This window comes from Bombus impatiens, unplaced genomic scaffold, assembly GCF_000188095.3.
Source record: "Bombus impatiens unplaced genomic scaffold, BIMP_2.2 scf_0181, whole genome shotgun sequence".
Taxonomy (NCBI): domain Eukaryota; kingdom Metazoa; phylum Arthropoda; class Insecta; order Hymenoptera; family Apidae; genus Bombus; species Bombus impatiens.
The window spans coordinates 1-13,431 of record NT_176600.1 but is presented as its reverse complement, the minus strand read 5'-3'; the positions used below and the strand labels follow the sequence as shown (position 1 = coordinate 13,431).

Sequence of the window (13,431 nt, the reverse complement as noted above, 5' to 3'; positions counted from 1 at the left end):
AAAGTTGGTACTTGGATCGTAGTAAGAAGACCGAGTCGTAACCCAACTACTAATTTTCCTTTATAAAACTTTTATTGTAAATGTTAACACTTAGAAAATAATACCGAACCGGAGAAAAGGGGTTGTGCGAGTACAGCAACTAGAAGAAGAACAAGAACTGCCCGAGCTGGGTGAAGTCTGGGCTTATATACGTTTTGATTTTAGGATGTTGAGGGGCTAGGTGTAGGTTATGATGTGGAAAAGTGCCCGAAGTTAATTCGGGATTTAATATTTCCATAATATTTCTTTTCGTTATGAGATAGTCCGCTCGAATGCGAAAGGAAAGCATCGACTTAGAGCGTGTCGAACGTAAGATGAGGAAATACGATCAGAGTCAAGATCGTTCGAATCATAGTTACGAGAAACATAGAGTTTCCAAATGTTAGGACGATACTTAACATTTCCCTTTCCTGTTCGAACTTCCAAGGTATCGTTGGAATGCGCTCGAACGATCCTGCATGGACCCTTGAAATTACGCGATAATTTTCTATCCAAACCTGTGCTAGTTTTTGTTCTCGCTAGGTGAAAACGAGATCGTTTGCTTGAAATTCCACTGCCTTCGCTTTCTTATCGTACTACTCTTCCTTTTCGTCTTTTTAACGCGTGAAGTTTTCCATTGCTACTTCGAAGAAGATATTCGCTTTATTTCGCAATGATGTAATGATACGTAATCGTCGTAGGTGCAGCGAAATTCGAGTTCTCTTAACACTTAGAGTGCTATGGACGTATATACGCGTCTGGCGAGAGCTATGGGTGTGGACTAAGGACGCGTATATGCGTTTTCTGTAAGTGTCCGGCATAGACTGAGGACGCATGTACACGTTTGTCAATTTTTCCGAACACCTACGCGGGAGTAATACTGTTACGTTTATGTGAGATAAATATAAATGCATTCCTTGTATATAATGCGTATATTTTCTATCAAAAATCTACTGTTTCGAAACAGAAATTTAGTGAATTTCATTTAGCGTTGATAAGAGACATTTTACGAAAATATTTCCAACGTAGAAGCATGTTAGGAGGAGGAAAGAGAAAGTCTGAGGATTTATCATTTCGTTTAATCGATAGTCATTTTCCATTAAAATGGCCTAATCGTGCCGACACAACGCAATTATCAAGAAGAAAGTGTGTTGCTTGTGTGAAAGGTAAGAGCAGAAGCGATACGAATGCGGAAAATGCGACATCGGATTACGTATCGATAATTGTTTTGAAATTTTTCACGCACAACTGAATTATTAACTCGTTATGTTTACTAAATTTAGTTTTCTAGTTTATTGTTTTCTAGTTTATTACCCAAATTCTAGTTTATCGTAAATTTTAATGTTTATGATAAATAATTAATACTGAAAAATAACGCTCTTGAATCATTTAATTACTATACTATAGTAACCTCAAATTCTAATCATAAGAGCATGTAACAAAATAAGAAGTGCAATTAGATAGTATCGAGTCTTTCAAAAGCGAATCAAACAGAGAAGTCTGAATATGATGAACGTTATTATATGCTTTTCCGTTAGCACTAAGTAGAGTTATTAAAAACATTCTACGTAAAAAAATTATTATGGATATGATTTATAAAAGTATCACATCGCCAAATTTATTTTCTCAGCTTATATACAGTATACCGGATAACTACCATTGCGAGTAAAATGATAATACAGAAGCCACCTATTGGTTGCTATGCTAATTATATATCGAGGAAAATTGAATTGAGGCTCATAAAAAGCTTAAATCCTTACAATTTTTTATTGTATTTCAAATTTTGTAAACTATTTGTACATTTTTCAAATACGCATATGTTTAACACGTGATAAATATAAAAATAATAAAATAGAATAAAATTTCTATCAGTTCTTATCTGAACATACTCAAATTTTATTTCCTTTCTTTTTATTATTTTTTATTTTACATTATTATTATTTACTTTATTATTTTTTATTTTATTTTATTATTATTTACTTTATTATTTTTTATTTTATTTTATTTTTTATTTTTTATTTTTTATTTTTTATTTTTTATTTTTTATTTTTTATTTTTTATTTTTTATTTCTTTTCCTTATTTTTTCCTTTTTTTAATATAAGTTTAATTATAGAATACATCTCAGAATATGTAACGTCATTTGCTTTTATAACAATATGTAGTTATATTGTTGTATATATACAGTGTCTCATTTAAATTGATTTCTATGAATATCACCGTAACTATTATTCGTAATAAAGAAAATGTTTCGGGCAAAAGTTATATATTTTTGGACATAAATTATTTATAATTTGATGCTAGTAGTATATGATTTGCTGCAAATATGTAGAAAAATAGGGAACTAGCCCGAAAATGGCCCATGGTCATATACGTATGAATGGTGAGTACTGGTAATTATTTTGCAATCTACTCGTTAGCGTGCAAGGTATTAAATAAATAAACGTATTATGGAAATTTGACGCGAGCAGAGACATCATACAGCGACGATGCTTCCCGTACTTCTTCGTAGTTGATCTTTCGTAATTTCAGCTTCCTTCTTCTGTCGTCTGCAGCAAATCAATCATGCTGTGAACGAACTCATATTCCCAATTCGGTTGCCGAAACACATTAAAAACATACGAAAATAACAATATCGTCGTGTACCGATTAAGAAGATACCAGATCGAATATTAATGCATCTATTCTTCCATACCACGCTTTAACTTACACGACTTACAACTTCATAGATAGACGATACAGCGCAGCTGTTTCGGGTTGCACTCGAAGAGAGGAACCGAAATCGCGAAACAGTGAGTCGTCTACAGAAACTCAAGATTTAATTTGCTGATGCAGATTCTGGTATATATATGTACATATACCATGACCAACCTAGGCGAATTGTCTTCTCGATGACTGAATGTGCTAGAGGTTTATTTGTCTTAAAATTTATGATTCTCAATCATAGATAAGCTTATGAAAGATTTGTAAAACAGTGTTACAGAAATTGAACACCAAACCCACTAACCAGAGTAATAAAATTTAGAGTTAGAATTTTACTGCAATTCAGAATTGCAATTTTATAATTCACGACCCTCCGTTCTACATATCAATTTTTCCTAATTAATATTTGAGAATCAAATAAGTAGAGGGAGAGAGAACTTCAACAATTGAATATTTTATCAGTTTGATGTTAAATCAGAGGTTGTAATACAACACAAAAAATGTATTATGGATATAATATTTAAAAATATTGCGTTAATCAAACCTTTAAACACGTTGAATGCCACAAGAATCACCGGTGCCCGGTACTAAAATTTGGCCGTAGGGGTCTCCGGTGACCGGTGCGCCAAGATTAGTAGAAATACATAATTCGAACAAATGTTAATAGCTATAAATTTTTTATTAGTACTATCGTTACTACAATGGTGTGACGAAGTTAATGCAATATAAAACGTATAGAAATAATTTTATTTATACATGAAATATAGACCTATTGTATGCGCATATTGCTATTATCATATTAGATAAACTGCTCGAAGAACTTTCCTCCCTATCTGACAGCAATCGACATCGTTTGGAGGGACTTGGTAAAAGTGTATCGTTAGTGGAATTACTTGATGCATAATCTTCATTTGAAATCATATTAACTTTAAGGGCTAACTAAAAAACAGAAGACATGAAGTGCAAATATTTTTGTAGCGTATAAAGGTATAATATACGCTCTTACCTGATTGCTAACTTATATCTTGTAAGTAATATTTCAACATTATATGTGGCATTCAACGTGTTAAAAAATATACAAAGTGTATATTTTTGTCAGCAATAATTTTATTCAAAAATATTCGCTAGTAATTCTGTCAAACAGCGGATTGCATAAGGAAAAATCTATTATGTTAGATTTTTAATTGAATTTATATAATCCTTGACTTGGATGTGGGCGTGGAATGGGAGAGGGGAGCAACAGGCAAGTTACTTGATATCAATTAGTGTTAGGATTGTTGAATATACATACAGAGTGTTGCAATCGTAATTTCTTTAAAGAATGATATTTAAATTGCATGAGTCTTCTACTACTATGAGTAAGAGAGAAGTTCTATTTACATAGAAAACGCGTTTAAGTCAAAATAACCTCATTTTACATTATGATACATTCTCCATTAACATTTTTCATGTACCCATCTAATAAGCATTTTTGTAATTTTTTATGTTATTTGTTATGTAATTTGATTTCTTATGAATTAAATATACAACGTTTCGGAAGACCAAGTTACAATAACATTCGCCACTTTTACAATTAAGATTTTGAATTGTTCTTGTTTATTAAATTTAATGTTTTAAATACTGAAGATTAATTTACTTAACCCACCTCGAATTGTAATTGTAAGCACGTAATAAAATAAGAAGTGCAATCAGCTAGTATTCAGTCTTTCAAAAACGAATCGAATAACTAGAAGAAAGCGTTTCAATAAGGCGAATATTGTTTGCTTTTTGTTAGTATTAAACAGGACTGTTAATGACATTCCACGTAAAAAAATTAATATGGATATGATTTATAAAAGTATTGCACCGGCAACCTTATTTTTCTCAACTTATATACAGATTACAGAGTAACTACCATTGCGAGTAAAATGATAATACCGAAGCCACCTATTGGTTACTATGTTAATTATATATCGAGGAAAATTGAATTTAGGCTTCAAGAAAGCTTAAATCCTTACAATTTTTCATCGTATTTCAAATTTTGTAAACTATTTGTACATTTTTCAAATACACATTAGTTTGACACATGATAAATATAAAAATAATAAAATAGAATAAAATTTGTCCGTAAGATGCTTTATTTCCGAAAAAATAAATTTGTAAATATATCATGCTTGCCTTATCAGTTCTTATCTGAACATATTCAAATTTTATTTCCTTTATTTTTATTATTTTTTATTTTATTTTATTATTATTTGTTTTATTATTTATTTTATTTTCTTTATTTTTTAATAATTTACCCGATATACATTGGAATAGTAAAAAGAAATATTGAATAACTCGAAATTAGAAGGTGAAAATTTAAATGGAATTTATTACCCACCTTCTCTCTCTTTACACAGTATTAATAATAATTAAGATCTATATGTTTCACTACCAATATATCTATGCACTATCGACATAGTAATAGGACAATGACATTTATATAGACATTTTTCTTATATCTACCGTTCACCCCTGTACGAGAAGAAATTCTTTGTTATAATTCGATGGATGTTTTGTCCACGACAAATGTTGCAAAAAATGATATAAATATGGATATATTTACAGAGTATTGCAATCGTACCTAATTTAAGGAACGATATTTAAAGTCTATGGGTTTACTACTAATGCGAGTGAGAAAAAAGTTACGTAGCCATCTATCGAATATAATGTCAACTATCTACAATATAACACGGAAATGGAAGGAGTTTCATGAAACGACGAAATAGCAAGGGAGGTACTTACTATTCTCTATTCTATCACGCCATGCAACATTTTTGTTTACACATATATGTGACACTTTCGACCAATACGCGTGCTTAGCTTTAAGATTGTGTTGAGTCTGTCAAAAACAACTAATTGGGCTCGTATTCCTTCCAGAGGGCTTCTTTCCATCTCCATGCTAAACACATGTTCATACATATACACTTCTTATAAAATTGGGAGGACTAATAACATTTGTAATTAATGTTAATACGAAGGAACAAAAATATTTTATTCCTATACGTTTCACGGCAAAAGATGTTCACGTTTCTAACAAAGATATTTTGGAACAAAAATACGTCTTAAAAACTCATACCTCGCAAACTTTTTACCTATTAACTCGTAATAATTACGAAGTTACGAGACGATATTTTCAGACTTGACAACAATTTATTAAAATACCACTATATACAATGGTTTATGATTCACAGATGGGCCCAGGAAAATTTTCTAAACAGAATATTCCAGAATGAAAGATTTTTTAACCATTACGCGTATTGATTTCTTCGCGTAGATATTCCCTGGTCATATTTCCATCTAAGCTTCAAGAAAAAGCTTCCCTTCTCTCTTAAAAGAATTAATTCGCTCTAAAACATGCAGCGAATCTTTCCCCTTTTTTCTTTTATACTCCGCGTTATTTGCAATCTACTGTTCAGCGTGCAAGGTAATAAATAAATAAAGGTATTACGAGATATCTGGAATAATAGTACTGGAGATGGGACTGGTTTAAATTTTGATCAGCAGGTTAATTAGAAGTAGGTAGCCATTTGAATTTAAGTAATTGGCATCTTCGTTGACAAAATTGGGTTGACGATTGTTTCATCTACAATTATCGTAAACGTTACATACATAACTATTGTAATAATACATTTAATAATACTTCAATCTTCCGAGAATGCATTCTAAGATCTGATATTACATTCATAAAGACATGGGGGTATAAGCACAAATAAAACTATAAATACGTATGCGCATATGAAATAACATTGTTCAATGTGAGTTTTGCAATTACACATGTCTAGAAATATTCTAATATTTTCCAGCAATCAAAAATTTAATATGGATATTAAATACAGAGTATTGCATTTTACATATGTATCGTAGTAGTTATATATTATTTTGAAGATTGTAGCTCTTACGAGAAAAGTTATAATGCTGCAGCCATCTATCGGTTACAGCGTCAGTCGTTTAATAAAAGAGGATTAATTCTGATTTTAGGTTTTGTAATAAAGGTTATCGAAAGTGAATTGTTCTTAAATTTCTTCTAACAAGAAAAAATAAAAGGAACGGAAAATAAATATAAATCTTATTCTTATATATTATACTCTTATAAGTATATTTTTATCATTTTTTACCGTTATTTGCTATGTAATTTTATATGTTTTTTATTGACCTTATACTTTGGATAAACAATGTACTTTTGACCGCAGAACAAAAGTTAAATATTTTTGAATATAAATTATTTATAATTTGATGCTAGTAGTACATATTTTGCTGTAGATATGTAAAAAAATAAAGAACTAACCCGAAAATGGCCCATGGTCATATACGTATGAATGCCGAGTACTAATAATCAAAGAACCGAAAACTAAATTTTGTAAAATAGCGTTTTTATATTTTTGCATACATTTACACTGAAAAAATTTCTAGACATAAAATATTCAAATGGATACGATATATAAAAGTATTGCATTCATTACTTTACTTTATTCAACTTATATATAGCTTATAGAATCCTTATTATTGCGAGTAAAATAATAATGCCGAAGCCATTTATTAGTTATTCTGTTAACCTACTTAAGAGAAACTTTAGAATGCAGTGCTGGTGTATGTATGTATATGTATATGTATACATGTATATGCCTCCCAATGTGCATGGAAATCATTTTCCGAAATACTTTTAAGATAAATGAATTATGTAAGACCGTGATTATATAGAAAGTGACGAATAGCAAGCGGCATTTCAGGCGGTAACATTGAGCGGCGTATGAACATACCACTATTTCCTACCTCTTCCCATATTTTGTTTGTAATAGACATATTTCTATAATGTTTATGATTATCTTACCATAAAATTGGTCTAGCCACATCTTGATAATTAAAGATTCGATATTGAAATAATCCTTGGTATTTATTGTTAACGTCTATTTGAGGCTTGGTCTATTTGAATAATTGGAGCTCAAAATTTCAGTTTTTATATATCCTTGAAAAAATATATGTAGCAATGAAGGTTTAAGACATTTCTTGCGTCAGGAATCTATTAGTAAGCTCACTCCTACATAAGAACATTTTAGGCATATATATGTTTTCAGAAGGATATCCAGATATACCGAGCTTTCTCTGTGAAAACATTTGTATATTATAATTTCACCTTCCACATAAAGAAAAATAACGTACGTACTTTGTTAAATACTTTAAAAGTACAATGTAATTGATAAATATATATTGAATAATAATTAAGTAAATTATTTAATTTTTCCTTAAAGCAAAGTATTTGTATAAACACAAAGAAACAAAAATTCTTAATATGGATATGATAAAGTATTGCAACCTAACTTATATTTTTTCCCGAATATATATCAAGAGAGACGTTTTGTAATTTCCGAAAAACAGAATATGTATTGCGCCATCTGGTATATAGTATACATAAGTATAACTATATGTAGTCTGTACAACAAGACGAGGCAGTATACGTAAACAAAATTAGGTTGCTGCAATTGTAACTAATGGCTGTCGACTACTGTTACTCAAGTGACGGACAGACTATATGCATATATAATACTAAAAGAATTTTTACTTATAAATAAAAATTGGATTCTTATTTCTTGCATTTTCTAACAGTACTACGGCTTAAAAATATTCATTGAAAATATTACATCGAAATATTAAAAATTAATGATTTTATAACAGTATAAATATTTTAATATCCGCATATTAATTTGATGCTCGCATAGTGAATTGTTTTGAAAGTTGTAATTATAACCCCCTTTTCTATGAATTTGTATCAAATTTGGGAAAATCTATCCTAAGATAATTTATTAAAAAATTACTTGGGAAAATATATCCAAAATAACAATAAAGTTTGGGTGCTGTTAGTTGGCATAGTGCATCCAAGCATTTACACGTATTGTCACTTAAAGACAAAGTACATGTAAGATATTGCTTTTACTTTTTCTACATATTGTATATGGGAACAATAACTTCTTAATAGAGATCTTTGATCAATATTAAAAATCCTGTAAACATTAAATATTAAATCTTTGGATTAAAAGCATCTAAATCTAAATGAACTAAAAGCAAAAGATTTCGCACTGTATAAAGAAAAAAATGTCGAGACAAGTGAAACTTCGAAAACGCGTTGATAAGATATTCATTACACATCGATGCATATAATACTATATATGTGTTTGCTTTAAAATACTAACAATTTCTTATATTTGAAATAAATGTAAAAAGCAAAACTTTATACAAAAATTGATATGCATATGATACAAAGGTACTGCAAACTTTAACACTTATTTCATATGTTTATATACTCGCCATTAAAAACATTCTCTAGTGAAATAAACTTCATTCTTGTAGCCATCTAGTGAAAGAAATTACTAATATAATATCTCCAAAAATCTTATATTATAATTATGATTTTTTTTAGAAATACTCGGAACAAGATTAAATTTTTTTTATTTAAAGATTGGTTTTTGAGAATATATATATATATATATATATCATATACATGCTTTACAGTATGTATTATACATACTACATAACACTACTCATCCGTGATAACACATGATATATATGTATATGTATAGATTGAAATATCTCTAAAATTTGAATTTTAAAATGATAAATAATAATTAATATATTAGATCAAACAACAGAAATTATAATTGTTAATATACGAGTGATTACTATAACAATATTCATTTTCTCACTTTTTTATACATTACAATTTATTAAAATATGATATATAATACACTATACATTTATGCTGGTCCTAGAATGTCAACATTTGCTGTTGTATCTTGAACGTTACTATGAGCTATCATGTATTCTGAAACCGATATGTATATCCCAACTAATAATCCAATTACACTTGCTATATAAATATTTCGTTGGAAGATGATGCATGTAGCTATGCACAGACCAAGATATGTAGCATATCTTGCAACATTCTCCTGTTGCTTACGACCCAGTAGGTCAGAATCTAAAATAAATAATTTTATATATGATTATTATTATTAGTAGTAGCAATATTTTTATATATCTTATTCAATCATCATTTATTGAGAACATACTTATACATAAATTATTTTTTTCACGGTATCCATCTGCACAATTTATACACATATCTGGTCCATCACCTGTGCACCCATCACAGGCCACGTCACAATCTAAAACATTAATTAAAAACAATAAATATTAAATTATTTTTGTATATTTTTTATAACTTACTTAAACACGTATATCCTCCTTCCTTATTAATACAAAATTGATTTTTTGAACAATATTCATCACTTTTTAAGCATTCATCAATATCAAAGCAACCTTGTCCATCTAATATATGCCATCCTTCCGTACATTTTTCACAATTTTTTGGTCCTGGTCCTTTACAAGCCCCATCACAGGCATTGTGGCATTGTGAACAAAGTAATTTATTTTCATCTTTATAGGATTCATAAAATCCAATTGCACATTCAGAACAATCATCTTTCTCATAGCCTTTATCACAGGAGCATTTACCATTTCCTTTTCTGGTACCTGCTCCTTTGCATTTACCATTATTATTACAAATTTTATCTGGAAAACCTGGACATGGCTTGCATTGTGGACCAAAATGATCTTTTGGACAACAGGATTCTGTTTGTTGAATACAGATATAATCATAAATATCTGGATGTGTTTGTTGGTAATTAAACCACCAGTCTTCTATTTTATTTTCTAATTCTTCAGCTAAAGTCTGACACTGTATTTTACCATGTTCTACTTCTTCACATAAATGTTCTTGTATTTCTATTAATCTAGTTTCACTTTTTGAATATGAACCTAACTTATCTTCCTCCCATGCGCTATCACCACCATCAAATTTTTCACGACTAGTCCTTTCTATACCCTGTACAACAAAACAGTACAATAAATGTAAAATACATACATAAAAGATATTTACACAGATAAATAATGATTAAATAAGAATAAAATTACTTATATATATACATAAACAATATGATATAGTAAACTCAATATTACGTTAAATTTATATACAAAAAGATATGCATTTACATATACTTTCGTACACATATTTCTTAAAAATTGAGTTCTTTTAACTTATAATATTTGACAAACTCACCTTCTTAAAACTATTTATTAAAATCTTGCAAGCCGCACATGGAGGAAATTTTTGAGCTTTAAATTCTTCACTTGAAGGTGTTTTGTTGCACTTTACAGAAGCAGACATAGAAAGTAAAATAAACAAGCTTAAGAAAAGAAAAAGAATGACATTGGTTCGTCGCATTATTCTACAGAAACGTACCGGTCACTACCTTCAGTAACACTATCAGCATTTACTTAAAGGCTAATAATAATTACTCTTAAATACAAATCACAAAATGTAATTGATTCTATACTACTTTGTAGAAGATCATTATTTTATTAAATATTTCGATTGTAGTCAATATATGAATAACTATATTATTCCAAACTTTTCAGACAAACAATCCCACGTATAATAATACAACAAATATTTCATAACTGAACATGCGCGGATCAATCAATATGAAAGTGACACGTTGATTCTTCGTATTGTTTCAATTAATGCACATTTAGTAAATAAGTTTATTTTAATTCAATTTTATTTTATACTTTGATAAATTGGTAGAAAAATATTTTCATACCGTTTATATGATATTCGTAATATTAAGAACTATTAATTAGAAATTATAAGCAATCCAGTCATTAGATAATAAAAAAATATGATTATATTTAAAAAATGTTCACGATTTGAAATAGATAATTTGACGTGACAAAATACAATATTAAATATTATATGACAAAATACAAGTTCCATTACCTATCTATATGTATGTATATATTTAATGGCAGCACTGGCGGTTCATACAATATACGTAATATTAAAAAATATCTATTAGAAATTTTAAGCAGACGATTCATTTAAATACAAAGAAATATAATTATAGTAAAAAAATGTTCAAAATTTGGAATAACATAATTTGATACGATATATATTATACGATAAAATAAATGTTCCATTCGCGATCTATACATGTGTATGTATTTCATGGCAGTGCTAATGACGTCGTGACGTGTCGCGATTCGTGACAAATTAGCAAGGTTTAGAAGCGAGGAATGGTTCTTTAAACATAATTTTGTGAAATACTTACTGAGAGATGTTAACAAAATTTGAGACAAAATCTGCTCGTGTAAAAGGGATCTCTTTTCATCCAAAACGTCCATGGGTGCTTGTAAGGTAAACAATAAATATTCTCCGTGTCGGTTAGCTATTGAGTTATTAAAACAACCACATACAGATGTTTACGTTAGGATTATTAACTCTAATATAATTCGGAAAATTCTGCATTGTTCTTGAACTATTAAGAAACTCAGATTTCCAGAAATATTATGTATTCTGTTACAGTTTACACAATGGTATTATTCAGTTATGGGATTATCGCATGTGCACTTTATTAGATAAATTTGATGAACACGATGGACCAGTTCGTGGAATATGTTTTCACAATCAACAACCATTATTTGTATCTGGTGGTGATGACTATAAGATCAAAGTATGGAATTATAAGCAAAGGAAATGCCTCTTTACTTTATTGGGGCATTTAGATTATATTAGAACAATTGTATTTCATCAAGAATACCCATGGATTTTGAGCGCATCAGACGACCAAACTGTTCGTATCTGGAATTGGCAGAGCCGTGCTTGCATTTGTGTCTTGACTGGGCACAATCACTATGTCATGTGTGCACAGTTTCATCCTACAGAGGATATCATTGTATCGGCTTCTTTAGATCAAACGGTCAGAATATGGGATGTTTCTGGATTAAGAAAGAAAAATGTAGCTCCTGGTCCAGGAGGCTTGGAAGATCATTTAAAAAATCCTGGAGCCACAGATTTATTTGGTCAAGCAGATGCTGTTGTCAGACATATCCTGGACGCACATGATAGAGGTGTTAATTGGGCATGCTTCCATCCAACATTGCCTCTGATTGTTTCTGGAGCAGATGATCGTCAGATTAAAATGTGGAGAATGAATGATGCCAAAGCTTGGGAGGTTGATACTTGTCGGGGACATTATAATAATGTCTCTTGTGTTTTGTTCCATCCTAGACAGGACTTAATTCTCTCAAATTCTGAAGATAAAAGTATCCGCGTTTGGGATATGTCAAAACGTACTTGTTTGCACACATTTAGAAGAGAACACGAGAGATTTTGGGTCATCACAGCACATCCTACATTGAATCTGTTTGCTGCTGGTCATGATTCAGGAATGATTATTTTCAAATTAGAAAGAGAACGTCCTGCATATGCTGTATATGGAAACGTTCTTTATTACGTGAAAGAACGGTTTCTTAGAAAATTGGACTTCACTACTTCAAAAGATACATCTATTATGCAAATCCGAGGAGGTGGAAAGACACCTCCTTATAGCATGTCGTATAATCAAGCTGAGAACGCTGTTTTAATCTGTACTAGATCAGCTAATAATGTCGAAAATAGCACTTACGATCTATATTTGATACCGCGCGAAGGTGATCCAAACACTGATGCCGATGCGAAGCGGGCTTCGGGTGTCACCGCCATCTGGGTTGCCAGAAATCGTTTTGCGGTGTTGGATAGGGCGTATTCGGTAGGTATTCAGGGTGAAACGTTATCTTCTTTAAAATAACGAAATTTTATA

General features: G+C 30.1%; 2 protein-coding genes across 2 annotated transcripts; one reads left to right on the top strand and one right to left on the bottom strand.

Moving 5' to 3' along the window:
- Positions 1–9,429: 9,429 nt before the first annotated feature.
- LOC100743302 (cysteine-rich with EGF-like domain protein 2) lies at positions 9,430–11,279 on the bottom strand. Its single transcript, XM_003487627.4, has 4 exons — positions 10,851–11,279; positions 9,959–10,616; positions 9,802–9,897; positions 9,430–9,710 (listed from the first exon to the last, which is right to left on the bottom strand). The coding sequence occupies exons 1-4, from the start codon at positions 11,013–11,015 to the stop codon at positions 9,490–9,492; spliced, it is 1,140 nt and encodes a 379-aa protein (XP_003487675.1). The 5' UTR covers positions 11,016–11,279; the 3' UTR covers positions 9,430–9,489.
- A 503-nt stretch (positions 11,280–11,782) lies between these two features.
- Positions 11,783–13,419, top strand: LOC100744055 (coatomer subunit alpha). Its single transcript, XM_003487634.4, has 2 exons — positions 11,783–11,987; positions 12,156–13,419. The coding sequence occupies exons 1-2, from the start codon at positions 11,908–11,910 to the stop codon at positions 13,417–13,419; spliced, it is 1,344 nt and encodes a 447-aa protein (XP_003487682.3). The 5' UTR covers positions 11,783–11,907.
- The last annotated feature ends 12 nt before the right edge of the window (positions 13,420–13,431 follow it).

Coding starts and splice junctions, on each gene's coding strand:
- LOC100744055 (XM_003487634.4), top strand. CDS start 11,908: ATGTTAACAAAATTTGAGACAAAATCTGCTCGTGTAAAAGGGATCTCT. Junction 11,988..12,155: donor CGTCCATGGGTGCTTGTAAG/GTAAACAATAAA, acceptor ATTCTGTTACAG/TTTACACAATGGTATTATTC.
- LOC100743302 (XM_003487627.4), bottom strand. CDS start 11,015: ATGCGACGAACCAATGTCATTCTTTTTCTTTTCTTAAGCTTGTTTATT. Junction 10,617..10,850: donor TAATAAATAGTTTTAAGAAG/GTGAGTTTGTCA, acceptor TTTGTTGTACAG/GGTATAGAAAGGACTAGTCG. Junction 9,711..9,801: donor AAAAAATAATTTATGTATAA/GTATGTTCTCAA, acceptor TATTTATTTTAG/ATTCTGACCTACTGGGTCGT.